At 39.4% G+C, this 23538-nt stretch overlaps 1 protein-coding gene across 8 annotated transcripts in view; it reads left to right on the forward strand.

Annotated features, from left to right (window-relative positions):
- Positions 1-23538, forward strand: part of MAP3K20 (mitogen-activated protein kinase kinase kinase 20) — a 96678-nt gene that overhangs the window by 31702 nt on the left and 41438 nt on the right. For all 8 annotated transcript variants that reach the window (XR_011698430.1, XR_011698432.1, XR_011698433.1 and 5 more), the window contains exons 4-10: positions 2270-2371; positions 3073-3138; positions 4436-4464; positions 4581-4718; positions 10623-10709; positions 14231-14305; positions 19601-19707. Coding sequence is in view for 4 of the 8 variants with exons in the window: in XM_071562350.1 (XP_071418451.1) it covers positions 2270-2371; positions 3073-3138; positions 4436-4464; positions 4581-4718; positions 10623-10709; positions 14231-14305; positions 19601-19707 (604 nt within the window). In the remaining 4 variants the exon portion in view is untranslated. The remainder of the gene's footprint in view (positions 1-2269; positions 2372-3072; positions 3139-4435; positions 4465-4580; positions 4719-10622; positions 10710-14230; positions 14306-19600; positions 19708-23538) is intronic.

Here is a 23538-nt window from a genome sequence, read left to right on the forward strand (position 1 = left end):
ACTAATGTTTCTTCAGAGTGATGGAGGTGAGAGCATTCAGCCAAGCATTGGCATGTCCTGAGTATTAGCTGCTCATAATATCTTACATGGGATTGTTAAAGAGTTCTTTGAGATAGGCTACATCTGCAGTTAAAACACGTTTTCCTGCTGAGATGTATGTCAGTGTTACAGCTGATCATCCCGCCTGGAGAGCTGCTAACATGGATCTCATCATTCTAGATTTCACTGGCTGTCCCTGTCAGCAGCAGTCTCAATCTCTAGCTTTCAGGTATGGCTTTTGACTACAGCTGCTTCTTCTCAAAGGGTTCTCAGAGCTTGTCCTCCCATTGCACAGAAGTATATTGTGCATCCCACAGCCCATCACAGAGTGGTTCCAGTCAGGCATTCAGACAGAGCTTTTCTTTCTAAAGCAAATATTTCCTTTCCATTATCAACAGAACATTGTCCTTGCTATATGATTTCCAAATCCATAAGCTCCTAGTGAAAACCTGTGGCACAATAAATACCTAGAAGAAATAGTAACAGTGGAGCTTTGTTGATTAAAGCTTGCTTGCCTCTGTTCACAGTGGCAAAGGGCTCAGGGAGCTGAGTTGTCCCTGACCCTGGTGGATCAAATTATGCATTGTAAAGGCATGCAAAGCATGCAGCCAACCTATTCCTGAAGAATCCATTTATAAGACAGATAATGACATCATGGGTAAAAAAAGCTTCTGTTTTAATTGTGGAAATGTGCAGGTCAGCAGCTTACTCCTCTGTCGGTGACATCAGTAGCAACACGTCTGTCCTTTCAGTGGGAGGTTCTGCAGCAGTGATCCAAAACTGACTTGCCACTTGAGTGTTTACTTTCAAGAGGCTTGCTATTTTCTCCCTCTTTCATTTAGCACTGGAATCTTCTCATCTGGCCTGCCATGTTCTAGACTGCAGATTCAGTCTTGTCTCAGCTTCCTTCCCCATGCAGCAATCTCCCAGTGGTTTTCATTTTCCTGATGAGGAACTATGTAATTTTTTTATGCATTTAGCCTATCACATTTCAGTTGATGTAGTCTTAACAGCAATAATTTTGTGGCTGTTTTGAAATGATAAGAAGATTTTGGGAGCCTTGCTAAAATTCTGCCTGAGAAGCACACTGAATAGCCTTAGGAGAGAGGGCTGAAAGGCTTAAGCTGCTCCTTGCATCCCACTGATTGTTGTGCTACTTGGGCTCCAGGGCATGGCAAACAGAAGAGAAAATGTATCAACTGCTTCATTTTATAAACCTCCTGTTGTGTTTATGGTGAAACATGAATGAGTTCTAAATACACATAAAACTTACTAAGTAAATACTAAGTGGGAGAGCTACGGCCTTTCGACTGCTGTACATGACCTACAGCACAAGGAAATCTATCCTGCGCAGACTTGTAGTTTCATCTTTCCATTTTTTCCATGAAAAAATTATTTGATTTGCTACTCTCTTCCTCCATGGAGAAATAGGAGAAGAAAATTTTAATTTCCCTTTCTGCTTGCAGACCCTTCCTTCCTAACAGAACATTATTTATTTAACATGTGGCTTTACTTAAAAAAATATTTTAAAAAATCCTTTGTTATGGGGCATCACTTTCACACTGTACTGCTTACCAGTGTGGAGTATCCTTGATTTTTGGAAACAGTAAGATGGGTCTCATACCACCACCCTCATCTGTTAAATGCTCTTCTGATCAAGAGCAGCAAATTCACTGGTTAAAAATTTTAGGTTGTACAAAAGGGATGCTGTGGAGGGTTCAGTTGTCTCCAGTTTCACACCTGAATGTATGTAGGTAGAACTGGCATGTTATTCCTGCTTTAAGCCCCACAACTTTTGCAATCAGAGTGGATTCCTTGTGACACACTTGCAAACACCAGTGGGCCCCCAGAGCCTTTGTTTGTACCTATAGAATCCTGCTGTGGGATTCATAGGTGTAGTTAAACTAAAGAAAAGGTCTGCTTATCCTGAACAAAGAGCATGCTGAACCTTTTACTCTGGAATTGGAATGGCTTTACCTGAGCTTTCTTGATGCCAGTCCTTTCTAATACCTTTTCAATTTAATACCCGTTGTTATATATTGTTGCACTTTTCTGTTTCTTTGGTTTTCCTTAGCAGTAGATTATGTCTAATAATATTAGCTTCTGAACCCAAATTCTTGGTCACTAAGCCAGCGGTTGACTGGTTTCTGGAACTGGCAGAGTTTCTATTTTATCTTTCAAGTTAGGTGCAATGTTTTAAAATGTCTTGTTCATTGCTGTTTTTTAACAGAGTATGCTTCTGCTGGCTCACTGTTTGATTACATTAATAGTAACAAAAGTGAAGAGATGGATATGGATCATATCATGACCTGGGCAACTGACATAGCTAAAGGTAAGCAAGACAAGTTTTGTATGCCATCCTACACAGCCTCCAAAGTGCACAGCTGAAGTGCTTTCCTTAGGAAGTCAGGAAAGCCTTTGTGGACTTTCTTACTCAAATTGTAACAAAACCAACCAACACATACATATATAAAAAAAGCAAAAACCATTCACTGTGCTTTTTAATATGTTCCTTGTTTATTATGAATCCAAAATTTTCTGAAGTGAAAATGGCTTCTATGAGCCCCTAAGTCCCAAGAGGATAATTTTGCTGATGTAGAGTAATTGTGAGGTAAAGTGGGTAATTGCCCTTACATTTGATTGAATTGGGGCATTTAAGGAAGCTAAAGGCTTATTCTCCTCAAACATGCTGAAATTATGTAGAATAAAATGTTTCATCCTTTGTGTTCTCTGTGACTGACCACATTAGTGTAAGTTAATGAACAAATGACACAACGTTAGAGAAAATAACTATACATGACATTATAAACCATTAGCATATCCATATAGATGCTCTGAGAGATATATGAGCTTTGTGTAATGCTATTTACCTGAAATAGATTATGAGAAAATTTGCTTCTCCTTCAGCATCTCAATATGCCATACAGGTATGCCAGTTCATAATGAGTACAGTTAATGGGAACCAGGAAACATGACTGCAGATTCATGGTCACCCCACTCAGCCTAACTAGATTGTTCCCTTGTTTTGTGTAGGAATGCACTATTTACACATGGAAGCTCCAGTCAAAGTTATCCACAGAGACTTGAAGTCCAGGAATGGTAAAGTAGCAAAACTGTGAAACGCTCTGCATTTACTGTTACCTGTTAATGTAGCATTTAAATCTGTGCCTGAGCTTTGTGAACAAGCAGAACTAACTAACGCTTTGGCTGTTATCAAAGCTGCAGTTGTTGAGGCACAGAGGAGCCTGTTCCATCCTCCCCATCCTGACTGAGCTTCATTACGAACCCTGGCATCATTTAGAGCAGTATGAAGGACTTTTTCAAGTTGTGTCTTGCTGGCCGTGCCTGTACCCATCTCATCAGCTTTCAGACACTGCCCAGGCACTCATAGAATCATAGAATCGATTGGGTTGGAAAAGACTTCTGAGGTCATCAAGTCCAACCCTTGGTCCAACTCCAGTCCCTTTACCAGATCATGGCACTCAGTGCCACGTCCAATCTCAGTTTAAAAACCTCCAGGGATGGTGAATCCACCACCGCTCTGGGCAGCCCGTTCCAATGTTTGATTACTCTCTCTGTAAAGAATTTTTTTTGATCTCCAACTTAAATTTCCCCTGGCAGAGCTTGAGCTTGTGCCCCCTTGTCCTATTGCTGAGTGCCCGGGAGAAGAGACCAACTCCCACCTGGCTAGAACTTCCCTTCAGGTAGTTACAGACAGTCATGAAGTCACCTCTAAGCCTCCTCTTCTTCAGGCTCTTCTCCACGCCTCACTTCCTTTTTGTATTTGAAAAGGTTGAGTACCAGGAAAGGCTGGCAGACACCAGACACAGTAGACTGGATAAGGCCTATTACTTCTTGTTAGAAAATCTTGTCTTTACTGTGGCCAGTTTTGAGGTTTGACAGATATTCATGCTTTTGAGTGTAGAGTCCATACTTAGCAGTTGATGACTGTTTATGAAATTTGCAAGAACATTGTCTTTTAAATGAAACTTCCACTACTAGTTGTGGCATATGAGGGACACAGATTTTAATAATGTAGACAAGGAGATAATAGTCAAGAAAAGTCTAGTTGTAGGTTTTCTCCATTTATTAATGAATCTTCCAGAGAACTTCTTGTTCAGCTTAGCTACATTGGGGAGAATGAAGTTTATCTGTATTTCTATCTTTGAATTCAGTAAGGCCTGAAAGGTTTTGTGTTTGTTTGGAGGCTTGCAGAGATTCAGCAGACATTTTCTAAAGCTTCTCAAAGAAACCAGGACAGTTATGCACATATGCACATTCAAGTGCTGGCTCACCATAGGATCACCTGTCTTGTTAAAAAACAAAGTATGTTACTGTGAAAATGTATTGTGTTTATTTTTAGCATTCTTGTAACCTTTTGTTTTTTCATTTTCAGTTGTTATAGCTGCTGATGGTGTGTTAAAGGTATGAACACTTTAATTATTTGTAGAGAGATGCTGCTGCTTGCCTCAGTGTTTTGATGTCTAATGAATGAGGTTGATACTCTAATACCTGTTTAATTTTTTATTTATTCTTGCCAGATCTGTGATTTTGGTGCCTCAAGGTTCCACTCCCATACGACACACATGTCGTTAGTGGGCACTTTTCCATGGATGGCTCCAGAAGTTATTCAAAGCCTTCCAGTGTCTGAAACATGTGACACGTACTCATATGGAGTGGTGAGTGCCTCTCATTTCACTATAAGTAGTAACAGTTCTCTGCTGTGACATAATTTGTGTGATGCAAGAACAACAATTCTAAATAAGAACAATAAAAAACTCCACACTTTCTTTTAAGTCTGACCCATGATTTATAATTACGTGCTCGAAAATGGTAGGAAGAACAGAATCTTGCCTGGTTAGTAAGATCTGATGGGTTTAGCAGCATGCCAGTTTAGGAAACTCGTGCTTTACCACAATTATTCAGCATATGTCCAAAGGCTTTCAGAAGCCCTGAACAATCTGTGTCATGAATCTCTCCTTGTGTTTTTATGTGGAACTGAAGGTTGTATTGTAGTAGGTATATAACAGGATGAAATGATTAGCATTCCACTTCCCCTGAAATGGAGTATCACTAATTAAAATAAAAAGTAAGCCACTGCTCTATGCTTCATTGTTTAAAAGACCCTGCTATCATTAGCTGTGATAATAGAAACTCTACGCCTTGTGGAGATAGAGAACCCATCTGAAAATTCAGAAAAGCCCAGCATTGCTTTGCTGGTTTTCTGAAGGGTGAACAATCAGTTATAGTTCACCAGAATGTCAGGTTTTCAGACTCAATAATGTGAATGACTTCACTGTGTCCACAGTTAAGCTCTAATCTGGTTTTGTTCTGCAATACAAAATAGGCTGGAAATAACCGTACCAGTCCGATTGATTGTGTGCCTAGCCCATACCCTTTCTCTGACAGAGGGCAGTGAAGAGTACTTTGGGGGAAAAGGAAAGGAAGTGGGGTAGCAGTTTTCATGCATATCTGTGTTTGGATTTAACAGTGGGTGGCAGAATGAGAAATTCTTGAGTACCCATCAAGTATTGCCTCTTTTTGAGGAACGGGAGTAGACAGATTGTGAGGGAGGCACTGTGTTTTTAAGCTACCACCTAATGGCTAACATGTTTAGGCTGGTGTCCCAATGGAGGACAACATAAACTTTTTGCCAGACAGCTGTTTCAAGTTAGAAAAAAATATATGAGAGATGATGTGGCATCACTTAACAATGAAAGGTTGAAGTTTTGCAAGGAGGGAGAAAAAGCCTGTATTGTCAAATTCAAAATCCTTGCTTGCTTAACTGAACTAGGTCACAAACAGTGAGAGAACATAAGCTAACAAATGTAAATGTAAACTGTTACTGGAAGCAATCACATATTATCCATTGAAGGGAAACATTCCAGTTTCAAAACAGAAAAAAATGTTAGAGGAAAAATTCCAAACATAGTTTTATATCTCAAACTGCTCACATAATCATCCCAGTCTGAACTGACTTTAAGTAATGTTGTCTGTGTGGGAGAAGGTAAGAAATTATTTAATATCTTATCATGTGAAGTATTTACAGTGCCTTGGGAACAGTATGTCATGCATAGTTTATTTTTCCTCATCCAAAAAGTAAGGTTCCTTTGACAGTTCAGTGCTTGGAGGTAAAGCTCAACTACCTTCCTTATGAAAATGGTTCAGTGTTGCCAGAATACTTTAAACATTCTTATGGGTGAGTAGTACTACTTTAGAGTTTCTAATAATATTTTACCCACATTTTTAAAATATTTTTTAAGCTTATGTATTCTACTGGGGGGTAGCAGCTTATGAATTTGTAATTCCTTAGGAGTGAATTAATCTATTTATAACTCTAATCTTGGAACATCATTTTGTGAGGAGATACAGTGGTAAAAAATGAAGAATGGCAATGGCCAAAGTTCTCCATTGATGGAATTACTGACATAATGGGGTTATACCAGCAAGAAATGGCCTGAATATAACATTGAAGGTTGGAATCTCCCAATAATAAGTGTTACAATTATTGGAGAATTAGCTAGGGATTGAAAACAAAAAATCTGAGAAAGGGTATTTTTTTTCTCTTCAAATTATTATCATCTATAAAAACAAAATTTAAAGAATCTCTTTTCAAAGCATAACACTTGCCAGCAGCTTTTGTGCTAGAGAGACAAATCTGCTTTTCTTCAGTGAAAGTCCTCTTAACAAAGAACAGAATCCTTTCAAATGTAAACTAGTGGGATGCTAGGAATAGATATTCCATTTGCAATATTTGTCACCTTCCCCATGGTTTTCTTTAATTTCTTTTCTGCTACTTTTTGTCTGACTGTCTTTTCTTTCTACAATCCAGTCTGTGATTTTAAATACTATGCCTTAAGGTGTGTGAGAGCTTTTTTCCATGAAGTGTTGAAGTCCTTCTGCAACCTTGTAGGTCTGAGTTGCTTCTCAACTGAAATGAATTTTCCTCTTTGTGAACAACTGTATACACATTTATAGTTAAGGTTCAGATTAGCTTGTCCTGCTCTTCATGGATGGTTAAACCCATGTACTCTCTTTGGGATGTATAGTAAATAACTTATAATACTGCCATGAAATGCTAAAGCTAAAGGTTCCAGGAGATTTATTACAACACAAAGACAGATCTTGCACTTTCCTTCAGCCATGCTGTGATTCTCTTTTCTGATCCATTTCCAAATCCATACTCTAAACAAGAGATACCAAGTCTTACAAGTGATCAACCCTGAAATTGATTCATATGTCATTGTGCGTTGCTCAAAAATTAATCCTTGCATCTCTGCCAGATAGGAAAGTGTATATGGAATGACAGTGTCACTCCAAAAGCTGTTTTGAAATCATGAAGACATATGCTCAGAATATATTATCCTGGCAGAACTGTTTGTAGTGCACCACAGCATGTGTTTGTATATCAGTATAAATGTGTTTAATCATAGAAAGCTTATAAGATGTAGCTGAATTATTTTATCACTTACAAGAACAAATAAGTAAAACTATTAATTGGCTGTCGGTGGCATAGAGACTGGCATTAAATGTAACAGCTGTTCAAACATTGCTGTAGCTATAAGAACATACGTTATTTATAGAGGGAATGTTGGCCAGCTCCAGAGCTTATCCCTTACTCTTTTTGAAAAGAATTATGCCATCTTTAACTGCAGTTGGATCAATGCAGAGAAGAGAGACCCGATTTTCATGCCTAAGGGCAGTACCTCTACAAGTGCAATGCTAATGCTTGTGCTGTACTTCTCACTGTGGCTCCTGACCATTGTCTGTGAACAGTTTCCTCCCAAGAGAAAAACACTTGTTTTTTTCAATGAAGGTGTTCAGAGTGTTTTCCTCAAATTACTCATGTTGATGTTCCCCTGTCCAAATGGCACTTTGAATCTTGGTTGGCTTTGCACTGGTGGAGGTGTTGTGAGGTGTTTTTTTTCCTTTGGGTTGTTCTCATATAGTTGAGAGGATAAGAATTGAAATGCACAGCTGAGCTGACAGAAATAAGTGTGTGAGCTTTTTCTGAAGACTACATAATTCTTATTCTCAGCTATAGGATGAACATTCATACATTTATCTCCCCTTTCTGTTCCTCTGTATGCAAACATGAAAACAGCATCTTCAGAGACCACAGCTTACAAACCACTGCATAAATGCCCTTCCTTTGCTTTTCATCATTGTTTCTAGCTTGGCTGTCTTTTTCTTTGAGCACTTACTGTCCATCATCACAGATATGTGGTGTGATCAGGAAAGCAGGTAGTCCTCACCATCAGAGGTGGGAGGAGAAGTGAACCATGTCAGTCTCAATTAGATTTTACACCAGAAATGGAAGATAAATTGATTTCCATATGAAGTGAGCTGGGGAGCCAATTCTGAAGATGAACAGTGTACCTCTCAATAAAGAGGCTGGGGTGAGTCAGGTTAAGGTCCTTGTCTGCTGCTGAATGACCCTGGGGAGAGGAAGAGGCAACTGGGAATGCGGAAGTTACCCATTTACTGCTTTTTAAAACACTAGTGATGCAATCATTGACCTTAGCTGATGATTCAGGGTAGCTGGTCCAAGAGATGGGGTTGAAGCTCCTATAGAGACATGTCACTGTTGGAATGAAATGCTTTATCTATACCATTTGCCTGAAAATGAAAACTGCGTCATTATTAGAATGTTTTCTAAACTCGTGTGAGTAAATACAAGGAGTTCCAACATCCCACTTTTGGATCTTTTACTTTCAGTTATTAGTAAAATGAAAGCATTAAGAAAAATTCTTCATATTGTATCAGGTTGCTCTTTTTCTCTTCAACTGTGTGCAATCTTGAATTGTTTTTAGCTAGCACTGTTGGTTTAGGGAGGCAGTGATCTGTGCAGACACTTGAAATAAATGCTAAAGGCGTCATGATAAAGGAATTCAGTGCAAAATGTTCTACACAAACATATGTACATGAATGAAATGGGACAGGTCTTACAATTTGAAGTCTTCTGAAAGAAAGGTTGCACAGCAGTAGTTTTCCAGCTCAAGGCACTTGAAGACATTTAACATGTATTTCATTATGTTCTTCACTTGGAAGATATATTTAGATACTGCTCTATCTTGTGCACACTTGAATTTCTCCTCTGTGGTTTCATGGCACAGCCATTGAGATGAGGTGGTTCTGCAAGGCTGCTCAGCTGCATGTTTGCTTTGATCCAGGAGCTTTTGTTTTAAACTGACTGCTTTGTACACTGCTTTTTTATCTGAAGTACATGGGACTGCTGAAGTTTCTCCTTCTCTCACAGTTAAATTTTCTTCTCTACCAGCAGGGAGGTGATCATTGAAATTAGTAATTGAGGTGCCTTTTTTTTCTTCTAAAAGGAGTGAACTGAGGCAAACAGGATAGTTGAATATGTCTACGGTAGCTTTCCCCATGTATTTCTTGTTCTCAGGAAAACTACTTATTTTTCCTAGATAACCTTACATTTACATATCAGTCTTCTGACTCAAGCAGAATTATTCAAAGAGATCTATTGTTGGAGTGTTTGCCATTTACTTGATTAAAGGCCCAACTCTACTTCAATGCATTTTTTTTGCTTGACCTCCATCTCCCAATATTGTATTTTCTTTCTAATTATCTTTATAGCTGTCCACAATCCATTCAAAATTATGTAGCTGGAATGAACTTGGGTACTAACCCAAACAGTGAGGATATATAGACTTGCATAAGGATCTTAATACATTTAGGCAAATCCTGCATAAAGGATGGGGGTTTTTTTGTTATTATGCTTGGTATATGGGCAGAAGAAAAAGTTTGGAGGTATTTGTAACAATATGAGTATATGAAGGTTCTGCTTTAAAAAAAAGAGGGACATATACAAGTGGAGATACAAAGTACTATTAATTTGTTTGAATTCCAATATGTTGTCTCAACGGCAGAATAAAAGTTGGATTCATTGACTTGAAGCCTTTCTGGTGATGCCAGACTCTTTTTCTATCGAATAGCTTAGATTCTCAGGTACTCTGTTACCAAAACACTAAAAGCATGCAAAAATTAGTAGATGTTTCTATATCTAAGTACAACACATATATAAAATCTTGAGTAGAACAGAGTAATTTTTCATATGTTGTATATTGCTTAGTTTAACATGATCACATACTTGGAGATAAACAATTACAGTTTTGATTGCAAAATTATGTGTAGTATTTTCATAGGCATATTATAGGAGCAAAATACCTTTTGGATCATATTCATTAGTTCCAATTATATGGAAATATTTTTAAATGAAAAATTACTGCAAAGCAGAGATATATCTAGTTGGGACTGAGAAGGAGAGGAAGAGTTTGTTGTCTTCCCAAGTTTCAACTGCCAAATGTGAACTTTATAGTGTACAAAGAAAGTAAAAAAACAACCCAGTTTTTCATCTTGGCTTTTCTGTAGAGGAAAAAGCAGAAACATTCAAATTAATTTAGTGAGAAGATCTTACACACAAACACTGGTCCAAGTACCTGCAAATGGAAACTGGTTGCCTGGTAATTGGATACAGAATAGTGCTGTATCAAGGTTTAATAATGTATTTAAAATACAAAGTACAGAAATAAAAATTCTTTTCTTTTTTTCTCTTCCAGGTTCTCTGGGAGATGCTAACAAGGGAGGTCCCCTTTAAAGGCTTGGAAGGATTACAAGTAGCTTGGCTTGTAGTGGAAAAAAACGAGGTAAGACTACGTTTCTACATTCAGGTACATAGATCAGAAAACAGTATTGGGGTTTTGCAAAAGACTTTTTCATCTTCTTCAAATTGAAAGTAAGTTCACGCGTATGGAAAGATTAGCAGTAGGAGCTAACACAAAGGGTCAAAGTGATGTTATTCCTCATGAATGGACCCTTTACATCTAATTGTTGCAGCTTCACGTCGTGATGCTGTAGATCAAAAATTGTACAAGTACTGTACTAGTTTCTCAGTCTCAATTGTAAAACCTAGGGGTTTGTTCTTAGTGATGAAAGAAGCCATTGCGTCCAAGGTAGGGGAACAGTTTAACTCCATCTCCTGCGTTTAGGACATCTTTTTACTGGCCGGGAGTTGATATATCTGTAAGAGACCTTCAGCTACTTCAACTTAACTCTCCCAGCAGGAGTCACTATAGTACAAGAAACTGCCGCTTAGATGAAAATTTCAAAAATAAAAGAAGAAAAAATAGTTTTAAAAAAGAGAGAAATTACAGTTTTGCCACCTACGTTCAACACTACATTGAAGATGAGCTCCTCACTGGTATCGGCAAGGCTGTGGCATAGCTGCAAGCCTCCTCATGCAGAGTCTTTCCATTTCAAAAGCACTTCAGTGGTGTAAACACCGTTTGTACAGTGTCCCCAGCCTCGCTTTTCTTCTTCTCACAAATTGAGGCTTTCAGTTAGTTGGACATGTGAGCATATATCTGAACACATAGTCCCTTGATATCAAAGACAGTAACTACATTTAAAAAACATTTTAAGTTGTAACTGTACCACACACAGACAAGCATGGAAATCCTCCACAAAGATGAAACCTCCTCTATCTAGACACAGCGGAAGCTTGGGAAACTTTACAATGGTGAGGCAGTGGCTGTACAATACAGATTTCTATTATTCTACATAAACTGTTTCTCAAAATGCTTCAGAATTAAACAGAGGAGTTAGGTTTCCTCCTCTTAGTTTAATATTTTTTGTTGGCGTTTTTCCCCCTTTATTTTTAATTCTGTTTGAGGACTGGATTAATTCCAGTGAATGACACTGCGATATACCAATTAGATGGAAATGCTACACTAGCAGTGGGAAGATTATGAATGTGGTCTTCTACTGCGTTTATCAGAGCAGGGGGCACAAAAATATTCTTTCTCCTGGTTTAGGAAAAGCCTCATACAGCATTTTGGAGGAGCAACCATAAAGCCCTCCATCAACAGTATTTGTTTCTTGTGCCTACTACGTGCAGTTTTACATAATGGGTACAGAGTAGCATTGGGAATATTGTAAAGAGATGTAGTCGCTTGGTGAAAGATGACAGGCATAAAAGACACATTTCTCTACAGCTTTCCAGAGCAAGGAACTGTAAAATACATGACTGTTTTACTCATTGCTGAAGAAACCTAAGGGGTGACATTTTCAGAGCCAGCTCTTTGCCTGCCAGGTATCACTAACCTGTTGCTACCATCTTCATTAGACAGACCTTAGGGGGCATTACACATTTTTGATTTTTCTGGCCATGACTTGGGTAACAGATGCAGCATAAGCCCCATAAAAGTTGTCTTGTACTACTTTTCTTCTTAGTTTCCTATGTCCCAAATCAAGTGTAAGGATCAGGTTCTGCTCTCAGTTCAATCTCTTGATATCAATGGGATTGCATGGTTCCAGTCCAGAACAGGACTGAATCACTGCTGAGCCAGTCCTTCATTTTTTGCACTGCAAGTCTCAGTGTGGGACTGAGGCCAAAGCGTAATTGCATAAGGTGAAAAATTCCCTTTGCAAATCCTGAGACCAACAGATGACATAGATTCTAATGATTCTGTATGGATCTCTTTTGACTCTGCATAATTTCACAATGTTCTTTTTATTCTGGTAGAGTTTCTGTATAATGTTTTTTCAGCCAGAAAAGAAAAGCATGAGAGCTCAGATTATACTTGGCATGATCTCATAATAAATGCCACTGAGAAATACAATTTTTATTATAATACAACATTTTTGAAACCTGCTACCTCTATATAACGTATTATATAGGTGAAATTCTGCACAAGTGAGACAACTTGTACAGAATTTCTTGCAACTGGTTGTCCCCCTTCCGGAACAGTGAGAGTTACAGACAATACTGCAGCAAGACCAGCCAGTGTATTTTTAGGCTAATGACTCAATCACAGATCAACCACCAGTACAACTTGTTTATACATTGTACAGACTTCTGTGTATTTCTGGCACAGAAACCTTTGCACCTTAAGTTACTACATTATTTTACTAATCAGACTTTGCAGTGTCCTGCCTCAGTATCTCATGTTTCCAGTTCTCATGGTATTCAAATGCTTGTGGAGCAGAATTTTTTGACTCTTACTTTTGGCTGCTATGTCTTTTAAGGCTTTGCAGATCATGCTGCAGTAATATAGTGGTAGAGTTAGACACAACTTGCTCTGCTTTGCTTATGAAATGGCAATAATAATAGGGCAGATCAAAGGATCTTCCTGACAAGTTGGTCTAAACAGGACTGTAATACTTGGTTCTCACCTGTTAGAGGATAGGTAACCTTTTTCCAGCTTTTTTCTTATCTTTCACTGAATAACTGGTTTTTTTAATCTACAATTTTTTGTTATTTATTTAACATGAAACATCTGAAGTCAGTAAACTGCGTTAGTGAGAGCAGAGAGGGGTGTAGTACTGTTGGAATACTGTGTAATACTGGCTTGCAGTCAGCTGGAGAGGCTTCAGTATCTCTGTGTGTGTTATGAGAAAGGATTTGCTTTTAGGCTTTCTGGAGGCAGACTCTTAATGTAAAAATCCTCTAAGACTGGCTGAGTGAATCTTTTCATGGTTTAAAACTCTCAGCAAATAAAACCAAACAAGCTACAAACTAATTCTTTGCAGTCAGTGGTTCTGGCTATAACCAGCAACTCGTTGTCTTCAGTCATTAGGAAATATTTATGAGTTCACTGTGCCCTGTGAGTGCTTTTTGAGATCTGCATGTCCTCATTAATCCTTCTGACCACAGGCTCATGAAACGTCTCTTGTGTCATGTAGAGCTTCACCTAACTCTTTTTAACTCACTTAATGTAATCTATATTTCAGCCATTTGTGTGTCAAAAGTGATTATAGTATTGTACAGCTAGATCATCTGTGTGGGAGAAAGGAATTAAGGCAGCCTGTACATTATGCCTATCTTGGCAAGAATCTTAAAATACCAGGCAGTAAACTCTACAAACTATTATGTTTTAGTATAAAAAGCTGTTGGTTTTGTTTTTCCTTCTTCCTTGAGCTTTTTTAAGGAGCTTCGTTTGTGCATTTTTTTACATTCCTTTCTTATAGGTCTATTAAAAATCAATTATACATCTTGATAGTGTTAGTAATTTTGATTTTTCTTTCTGTCACTTCCCATTTTTTATATTGTGTTTAAAAAGCAAGAGTGTGTTTTAATTCTTTTAATGACATTGTTATTACAGGAAATCTGTTAGTAACAGCATAAAGGGAAATGCTGCTAGTAACTGATACCTTCTCTTTTCATTAGAGATTAACCATTCCAAGCAGTTGTCCCAGAAGTTTTGCAGAACTGATGCACCAGTGTTGGGATGCTGATTCAAAGGTAATTTAATGTGTGTTTGATTTTTAATGTGTGTTTGATTTCTACACTACCACCCTAGCCTTAGCATTAGCATTTCCATGGGGAACAAGTCTGAGCTGACACCACTGATGCATGCTAAAACACATTTCTTCACAAAAATAGTAAGAGCTGTCTTTATTTCTTAATGTGTTCTTATATTTATACCTAAATGTCTCTCTCTCATTTTTAATCAAGAGCTACTATGTTACTAACTTACCTGACTTCTAAAGACAATGACAGGCAATATGGTAAGATGGCAAAAATGTAGCTATTTTGGACCAAGTGAAAAAATTGAGGGTTTTATATTTTCCTTCAATAGTTAATATTTAATGTTTCTTGGACATATTTGAGCATTATGTTACGAAATACCTATTTCAAGGTCCAATTTTGATGCCCTCCTTGTGTTGAAAACACAAGTGTAAGTAAAGAATAAGTTCATCCATAAAGCATAGCTAGGAACAGCAGCAACACATTCTAAAATGACATTAAATCTTCCTAATCTCTTCCCTTAGGACTTGAATGATGAGCTTTATAATGACTATACTGTAATAAAATGATAATAGCAATACTGTCTAACCATGAAAACAGAATAAAAAGTTAAATAGCCAAACCATTGTTACTATTAATCTGCTGCTACAAGGCAGGAATTAAATAGAGTATTTAGGCAGTAAAAGCTTTTGTGGATTATGGGAGTTACCTTCTTTAAATGGACTCTGCTACTATCCTGTTGTCCATAAAAGTAGATGGAAAGAGCCTGTGGGCATACTAGTTTTATTACCAAGGATTAACATCCATTTCCTTTGCCTATGAAGATATTTGAGACAGGGAGGGATAGTTAAGCAAAGGAAATCAAGCTCTTTTTCTCAAGCCAAGGCACTGGGAAGAGCTTTGTTTCTTTAAACTCAGGAGAAAGTTAGATACAATTTCAGAGAGACCAAGATTATTTCCAAGACAAATTATAGCATTTAGGTGCTCTAAGCTAGAACTTGTCACCAGAGAGTAGTCACAGAAGAATAATATGAGAAAGGAAATATCCCTTCTTGGTCTCTTTTATAAGCAAGGAGTTGCTTTCCTACAGAATAGATCTGGAAGACTGAGATCCATCAACAGGTAGTTTCCACTTGAACAGACATTTAATTGCCATTCTCTTAATAACTCCAGAAGTGGGGGGAAGAACAATGCTTTGAGTTTTTGAATCTATAGGTATGTTGTTTAAGTTCTAGGTCACTAATTACTGAAAAGCACTTACAGTGACAACTACTTATCTTTTATAACTGCTCCCAAGTGTCAGCATCACTACCAAAGGCCTCAGAACAAGACTTAGCAGGCCTTCTTTTCTGTAATTGTAGCACATATTAGAGCGGTTCGCTCTCTGCCTTGATTTAGCCACATCCATAAGTGTCCAAGAGTTTTGCTGTTTCTCAAAGAGGAGGAGGGATCTGCATGTTGTAAAAGAAGGATTTTTAACCATCAGGCTGAGTTCTGTCTGCCTGAGTAGTTCACCTGGGTGAACTGGGAACATTGTCCCAAGACGTGCCACTGATGTGTCCAAACAGTGAATGTCATGTGAGATGGAGTTTTTCTGACAGTCTGCTCTTTGCTAGTTTTTTTTCATGCAGCTCTTCTTCTGTTAGGCAATTACAAATACTTTGTTCACATAACTGAAATGGAGTAATCCCTGGTCACAATTTGGGCATGTGACTGACTTATTCAGTCACGTGTTGGGAAAGGATCACTACTCACAGCTCTCAAAATGCTTTGATAAAAGGCTGTGTGGCCTGCATGAGCCAAAAGATGGAGCACGTTCCTCTGAAATAGTGCTCTGTATAACATTCCCTTTTTGCCTGGATTAGCTGTAGAAAATCAGATCGTTGATGCATGAAGAGGCTACTGAAGGTCAAGCAGGGCTGAGCTTGAGGATGTGAGCTGCTCAAAAGCAGTTGCTAAGGTGCATACTTTTATCCATAGAAAGCATGAGGTAACTTTTGGTGGCTTAGCCATGAGAAAAAAGAGATGTGTGTTTACTGTGGGGCTACTCTTAGAGAGCGGCTGCAAAGCAGCTGGAGTGTCAGACACTGCTTATACCATAACTTCTTCATGGGAATGAACAGAGTTGCTTTGAATTCTTGGAAATTTCATCATACATGGAGAAAAATGTCTGTAGTGCATTGCTTCGCGCAATATTTGGAATGGTAGTATTTATGCAGTTTAAACTGCTAGTTGAAATAAACAGTTCACATGTTAAAATTTCTACCAAACAAGTTGCTTTTGCTTGAGTACTAGATTCTAGAAACAAGATTGCTCATCACTGGTGCTTTTGTTTAGTGAAGCTACTTGCTTTTGAAACACAGGTGAGTGATTCTTTCTCATTTCATCTGTTTTTTCAGTTTATCCCCACATCAAAGATGTTTATAAATCACTGAGTATTTTAATGGAAATCAGAAACATGGGAACAGAGAATAAGCAAGAAATGAAAGTCATATGGATTAAATATCCTGGTTTTATGCAGACCTATTCAGTTAGAAATATTAAGTGGAAGAATGAAAACGTTAGTCAGATTTATTTCTACAGGGGTATATATTTTAAAGATTTCAGTATGAGGCTTCTCAGGTATAAAGAGAACCAGTTTTCAAAGGTGACTCAAGCCTTGATATTTTAAGAATCTCTTATAAGGACTTCCTAGAAAGTACTAAGCAGTTATCCACTGAAAATAGACCCTTTTTTTTAAAGTTTCTCAGCTTAGGCTCCCAATTTCACAAATCACTTCTTACCAGTTTTAACCCCTCACCACCACTTAGAGTGCATTTATTAAATGAAATGATCCTTTCCAAGGGGGCAAGAAACCAACAAAACCCACGTGGCAGTGTAGGCTTGTGTCTTCCTGTCAGCTTTGTCTCCATGGTAAGCTGGTACCTGTAAATCTTACAGCTACAAAGCTGGCAGGGTAGCTGCTGGCTGTTCACAGAAATTGCACAGCCAGAGATGTACAAGCTTTGACAGTACTGTGTGACTCTGCATTTGTTCCAGCTCTAGTTGCAAGGCTCAGCAGCTCCTTTGCCTGTAGTGTAAGACCCACTGAATGTGTGTTGCTGCTCCTCCCAAATCGGTTGGTTGATCCTTTTGCTCACCCCTAGTAAAAGCCCTGTTCTCTGTCATTATCTCCACTCCAGTTACTCCAGGCAGGTCTGACTGTAGTGCTGACTGTGCTCACTTAGTGTCAGCACTGCCTTATACTTCCCAGTATACTTCCAAGAAAAAAGGGGCAAGCAAAACTCATGGAAGTGTTTTGTACAATTATCCTTAATAAGCCATAAAATACTGTAAGTAATGCAGCATGGGGATGTTCGCTCTTGGTCTTTTCCTGAAAATAGAATTAGTTTAGTACAGGCACATTATATACCTGTCACTCTGTTGAACACTGTGTAGCAGCAGCATGACCCTCGGTGTATTGGTGGGGAGCCACAATCTCCTGTCTGGCAGCTTCCTTACTGTTTGGGAGGCTCTTGAATCACCTCAACAGTTTGTATCCATTGATGTGGTTACAAGAAATGCATCTGTAGCAACAAGAAGGGTTGTGAGGGCAGTTGAATGGTTCTTTTGCTGCACTGGAGTTGTCATTTTGCAAACAAAAAGTTGTCCTTTTGCAAAACTGCACTGGACTTGTCCTTGTTGGTGCCAGGGATGGATTTTGTGCTCTGTACCCCTAGCGCTGCACACTCCCTGCCTGGGGAGGTTTCGACTTTTCCACTGTGTGTGTTGGGAGGATCTGCTCAGCTGTGTTGGGTCCAGCAGCATTACGCATGTGGACGGGAGCACTGCTGCCTCCCCCAGGCCCCTGTAAAGGCACAGGGTGACCCTGCCGCTTTTCCGTGGAAGGGGCTATGTCAACAAGTGCTGGTGAACAGGCACCTGTTGCCATGCGTGCCCAGGCTGCTGCTCCATGGATGCTGGGCTGGGGGCCAAATTGCATAAGCACATAGGTGGCTGGGGCAAGTGTCTGTTGCAAAGAAAATCTGTGTAGCTTATCCAACTGCCCGTTGCCTGAAGACATGGAGATGGACCAAAAAATGACAGACAAAGCCTCCAGTTACAGCTGAATAGTGCAGCATTACAATATCAGAGAGCTTGTCTTTTTTTTTGTTACGCATTTGACACTTTTTCATGCTGTTTGACATTTAAAATAAAGAAATTGTCTTTCTTTCATAATGTGGAAATCACTTGGATCTTCCTCGAAGAGACACCTCAGCATTGTTCCTAATTGTTTTTGTGCTCCCAAATTAAAATGCACGTTTTAATTGCAGCATCTGTAATTTTAGCAGAAATGGTGTAATTAAAGGCGCGATAGAGAAAGAATGTGCATCATCCCCTTATTATGTATCTACATTTTGTTTCAACCTTTTGTCCCAACCTTGTCTGGGGTCTGTCAAACAGACTAACAGAGTCAGCACTCTTTCAAGAAACACATTTAACTGTGGCTTTTTCAGTTATTATCCTACTTCATAGCTTTCCCTTGGGACTAAGGGGAAAGTAAAAAATACAGAAGTTTTACCTGCCCTTTGTGACTAGTGAGCACAGTGGGTGCTGGATGGAAAGCCCTGAACAGAAAGTTCAGTAAGCCCAGGTTGGAATAGCACGGACACCACTGACATGAGCTTTGCTGCCAGATGAGGCATCCTTACCTATCCTCAATCTTCACTTCTTCCCCAGCTGCTCTGAGGTAGCTAAATGAGAGGTTTTTCTGAAGTCTCTCCTCTGCAAGAGGGGAACTGCAGCCAGTAACCCTTTTGTGATGGGCGGCTAAATAGCTTGTTCACAACTGAAGAGTTTGTGTTAATACCTGTAAAAGGCCATCTGTCTAATTACCAGTTACTGATGGGTCCAGCCTTCTGTATTTGGTAACATTTTCCTCTGGACAAAAACTTTATACTTCAGAATTAAGAATCTAGATGATTACGGATGCTACTGATGTTGTTATTCTAATGCTGTTATACTGGTAGACATGGGAGACTAAGCTAAGGCTTGAATCCTGTTGTGACTGTGTGATTCTTCCCAAACTAACCTTTTCTTCAATGGGAAGAACAACAACAACAAAAAAAAACCACCAAAAAAAACCAACCCACATTTACAAACTTACAGTTCCCTTGTACGATGCTGTGTTCAGGAAGGAGGGTTACTTTCTTTTTTGCTTGTGGTTTTTCAGTTGAAAAAGTCCTGCAGATAATTTTAATAGTTGTATATGAATGCAAATGTTTTGTTTTGGTTTTCCTTTGTCTTCAGAAAAGGCCATCTTTCAAGCAGATAATTTCAATCCTGGAATCTATGTCAAATGACAGCAACCTACCAGACCAGTGTAACTCATTCCTGCATAACAAGGCGGAGTGGAGGTAGGTTTCCTTCCTCCCAGATGAAAATGCAGTGGTTGTACGTCAAAATGGTATGAGTGTTCTTTTCAGAAAGACATCAGACTCTGATGATGTATTGGTAGCAAATATGTGTGCTTGAGGTATTTTTAGAATGTAACTTACCTTGTTTTTCAGGAATGCCCAGAATGTTGCGAAACTTGCATTAGGAGCCAATGCACTTAGCTGTACTCTGTATTTATTATTACACTGGTTTAGGTATCATGATGTTTCTGGTTTTGTGATTCACATCTGAAAACCAATTATGAGTTTTCAGTCAGTAGTGTGGGGGCAAAAGAACTCAGCTATGTGTATGTTTGATGCAATTTTCATAGGAAGTGTATAGGCAATGTTAATACTAAAACCAAAGAATGATAAAGGGCATTAAAAGCCCCTTTCAAGTCAAGCCTCTCTTTGTCCTCAATTATATGTGTTCTGCCATTTTTTATGCATTCTCTCCTTTGTCATGACTGTGTGTCCCTGCATCCTGCATATGCTGAGGCCAGCCCTGTTTTTGCACAGTGCCCCACCATTGCTTGAGCATATGATTTTGGCTATTGCTGATTGTAATTGTTATGAATAAGTGATTATAAATGAAGATGAGATTTGAGAAAAGTTTATTACGTGACTGTTTTACAGTTATATTTCCAGTCTCTTTTTCAGTATGTGGCAAAACTTCAAAAACCTGTCCCTGAAGCTTATTTGTGGGTTAGAAAACTTGCTGTTTCCCCCAGTACAGTCTTCTGTTTGGGAAGGAAAGTTGAAAGCAGATCTGCGTAGGCAGAAGACTTTTGCAGATGATCGTGCCTCAGTCTATATTAAGAAGCGTTGGCCATGCACCAGACAAGCAGGGAACAGAAATACTGAAAGATTCCCAGCCCGCCGGCATCGAAGAAACTGGGACTGAGTGGAGGATGGGGAAGAGCACATGGAAATGGGGCTTGTGTCAAGCTCGGCATCCCACGTTTCCTCCGCTGCCTTCCAAGAGAAGGCAAGACGTAGGGTTTTAGTGGGGCGAGTGGAAAAACTGACCTGGCGATGGGACGCCCCCGGTCACATGGCGCGGTATAAATAGCGCGGGCCGGGGCCGGTCCTGACCTGACTCAGCAGCGTCGGCGGCAGCTCCGCGGCGGGACCGCCGGGGCGGCGCGACCTCTGCTGGCGGCAGCGCCGCGCTGCGCCTGCCCGCGCCCTTATCCCCGGGCGTATCCTGCCCGTATCCTCGCGCTTACCCCCGCGCCCTGCCCCGCGCTTAACCCCCGCGCTTAGCCTCGCGCGTATCCTGCGACCTGCCCCGCCCTTATCCCCGCGCGTATCCCCGCAGTTACCCCCGCGCTTAGCCCCGCGAGTATCCCGCGACCTGCCCCGCGCTTATCCCCGTGCCCTGCCCTGCGCGTACCCCCGCGCTTATCCCGCGACCTGCCCCGCTCTTACCCCCGCGCGTATTTCAGCGCTTATCCCTGCGCTCCCTGCTCCGCTCCCAGCCCCACGCTCATCTCCGTGCCCAGCCTCGCACCCGCGCTGCGGGACTGCCCCTGCAGTGGCTTCTCCGCAGCCCTGGAGCGCAGTGTTCAGAGTGCCCTCTTACCAACACCCGGCTCTCGAATGTTTGCCAATGATTTTACCTATGGCAATGCTTTTACAGCATTATCTGTATTCCCTCTTCCCCCCAAATTCATGTTCTAAGGCTTGAGAAAATGTCGGGTATTTAAAGTACAAAAACTTATTTCATAGCCACTGTTGTTTATGGAGGCTCTTGACATCATACTGTGATTTTGACAGCAGACAGAATACAAAGAGAACTGGAAATAAAATATCCTCCAGTGAGAGGTTTCTTATACACCTCAATATAGTAAAAATACTTATTTAAAAGATGAGCAAGGACTGAAATGCCTTTAGGAAAATCAAATAACTACTTAAATCTTGCCAGTATAACAGAATAAAAGCTGTGCTACCTGATGTTTGGTAACAAACGTCTATTCTTTAAGTCAGTTTATTTCTTAAAGTGGGACTCAGGTAGCCCAAATTCTTCTTGGAAGTTTTGGTTTGATGCACCTACATTGCTCAGATGGGGAATGTCTGAAAAGGTATTAATGAAAAGCCGTGTAGAAACAAAATACTCTTTGGCACTATCAAGTTACAGAAAAGCTTACTACTATGGAGATAAAGATACTATGGATAAAGATAAGTTTGGCATTTTTTCTGGAATAATAAACAACTTGGAGACAAGGAAATATGAGAGAGAAAATATGAATTTCTGATGGGATATGATTTTCCTGAAAATAAAGATTATTTCTGAATTAAGCCAAAATGAAAACAGAAAGTACAGGATGTGCACAAGTTGTGTGGGGACTTGTTTGAAAGCTGGGTAAGAGGTGTGTTCTCCAACCCAAGTTCTGGGAGTGGCTGCCTTCCCTGATGTGAAAGCTGTATCTCCTTGGAGATGATCATGAATGTTAAGTCAAACTAACAGAAAGTATGCAAAAAATACGGTGCCTGAAGTAGACAAAAGATGTGTAAAGTGATCCCAAAGGATAAACTAAAACACATGACTGTTTCTAAAAACAATTGCTCCAAAGTTAATGTATTGTAACTTCTGCACTGAAAAATCTCTGCTTTTGCTTGTTACTTCTTTTTGTAGTTCATGTTTTTTTATCCCATAGTGATTTGCAAAGAGGTAGTGGAACCAGCAGTAGAGAAAACAAGATGTGGAATGAGATAGGGAATTTTAATGAAACCTGTCTATCAGAACCCTGGAGAAGGGTAGGCTTGGGAAAAGCAAAGGTTATGCTTGTTCCTTTGAGGGACCTCTGAATTAGTGTTCCAGATACAGCACTTTCAGAAGGATACTGCACTTACCAAGCAAATCAAAGCTGAGACAAGCTGGATTACATTTTTTCCCACTCTTAAAGGCAAATTGAGGTTTTTTCTGTATAGACTTGCAAAAACTGTATCTAACAGCAAGTAATTGGAATCTTCAGTGTCAGTGACTGGCTGGTGTGAAAACTAAGAGTGGGCTGAGTCCATATGTGACTGGTGGAGTTGGTAACATAAATAACATTTTGACCTACCTATAATGCAGAATATTTGCAATATTCTCTTATCCTGATGTTTATATTATCGATACAGTTTAACCTGCTTGTTCTATAATTTCCTTAAAATAATTTAGTTTCTTATTTCCTTACTGGAAATTTCCTTACTGCACATTTATATTATTTCATTAAATAGGGACACTGTCTTATGCCTGAGTTGCACAGGACTGCTGTATGTTTAAGTTCATATTCTGTGATCTTTTTGGAGCTCTCTCTCACGTCACTTTTATTACAGTAGGAAAAAATTACTGTTGAACTAATGATGTTCCAATTCAGTGAGAGCCCACATTTGTCTGCAGTTAGTCATATATACTAACTGCATTTCTCCTTCCATCCTCTCTCCATGAGCGGCTGTTCTAATGATTAAAATAGTCTATTAGTGATACTTATATTAGTGTATCAGTAGCAATTCAAGACATATAAACAAATGCCAGTCGTTGTTTCTAGTCTGTGAATGTTTGTCATTATGGTTTCTAGTAATACAGTATGTGTTCTTCAATGTCACAGAATGAGATTGTTCTAGAAAAACCAGTAAACTCAGAGTGCAGAACTGCAGGAGCAAACAAATCCACATGCCCTACCATGTATAATGTTTCAAGCTGCTTCATTTATGGAGTAAGACTCATTAACTGGGCAATGTACGGTAGCTTTCTCTTTAATTATACTGTTTCATTATGCAGTGGAATTATTTTTCAGAATGCAACTGTTTTTGCAGACTGACCTT

This window comes from Pithys albifrons, chromosome 8 (assembly GCF_047495875.1).
Source record: "Pithys albifrons albifrons isolate INPA30051 chromosome 8, PitAlb_v1, whole genome shotgun sequence".
Classification (NCBI taxonomy): domain Eukaryota; kingdom Metazoa; phylum Chordata; class Aves; order Passeriformes; family Thamnophilidae; genus Pithys; species Pithys albifrons.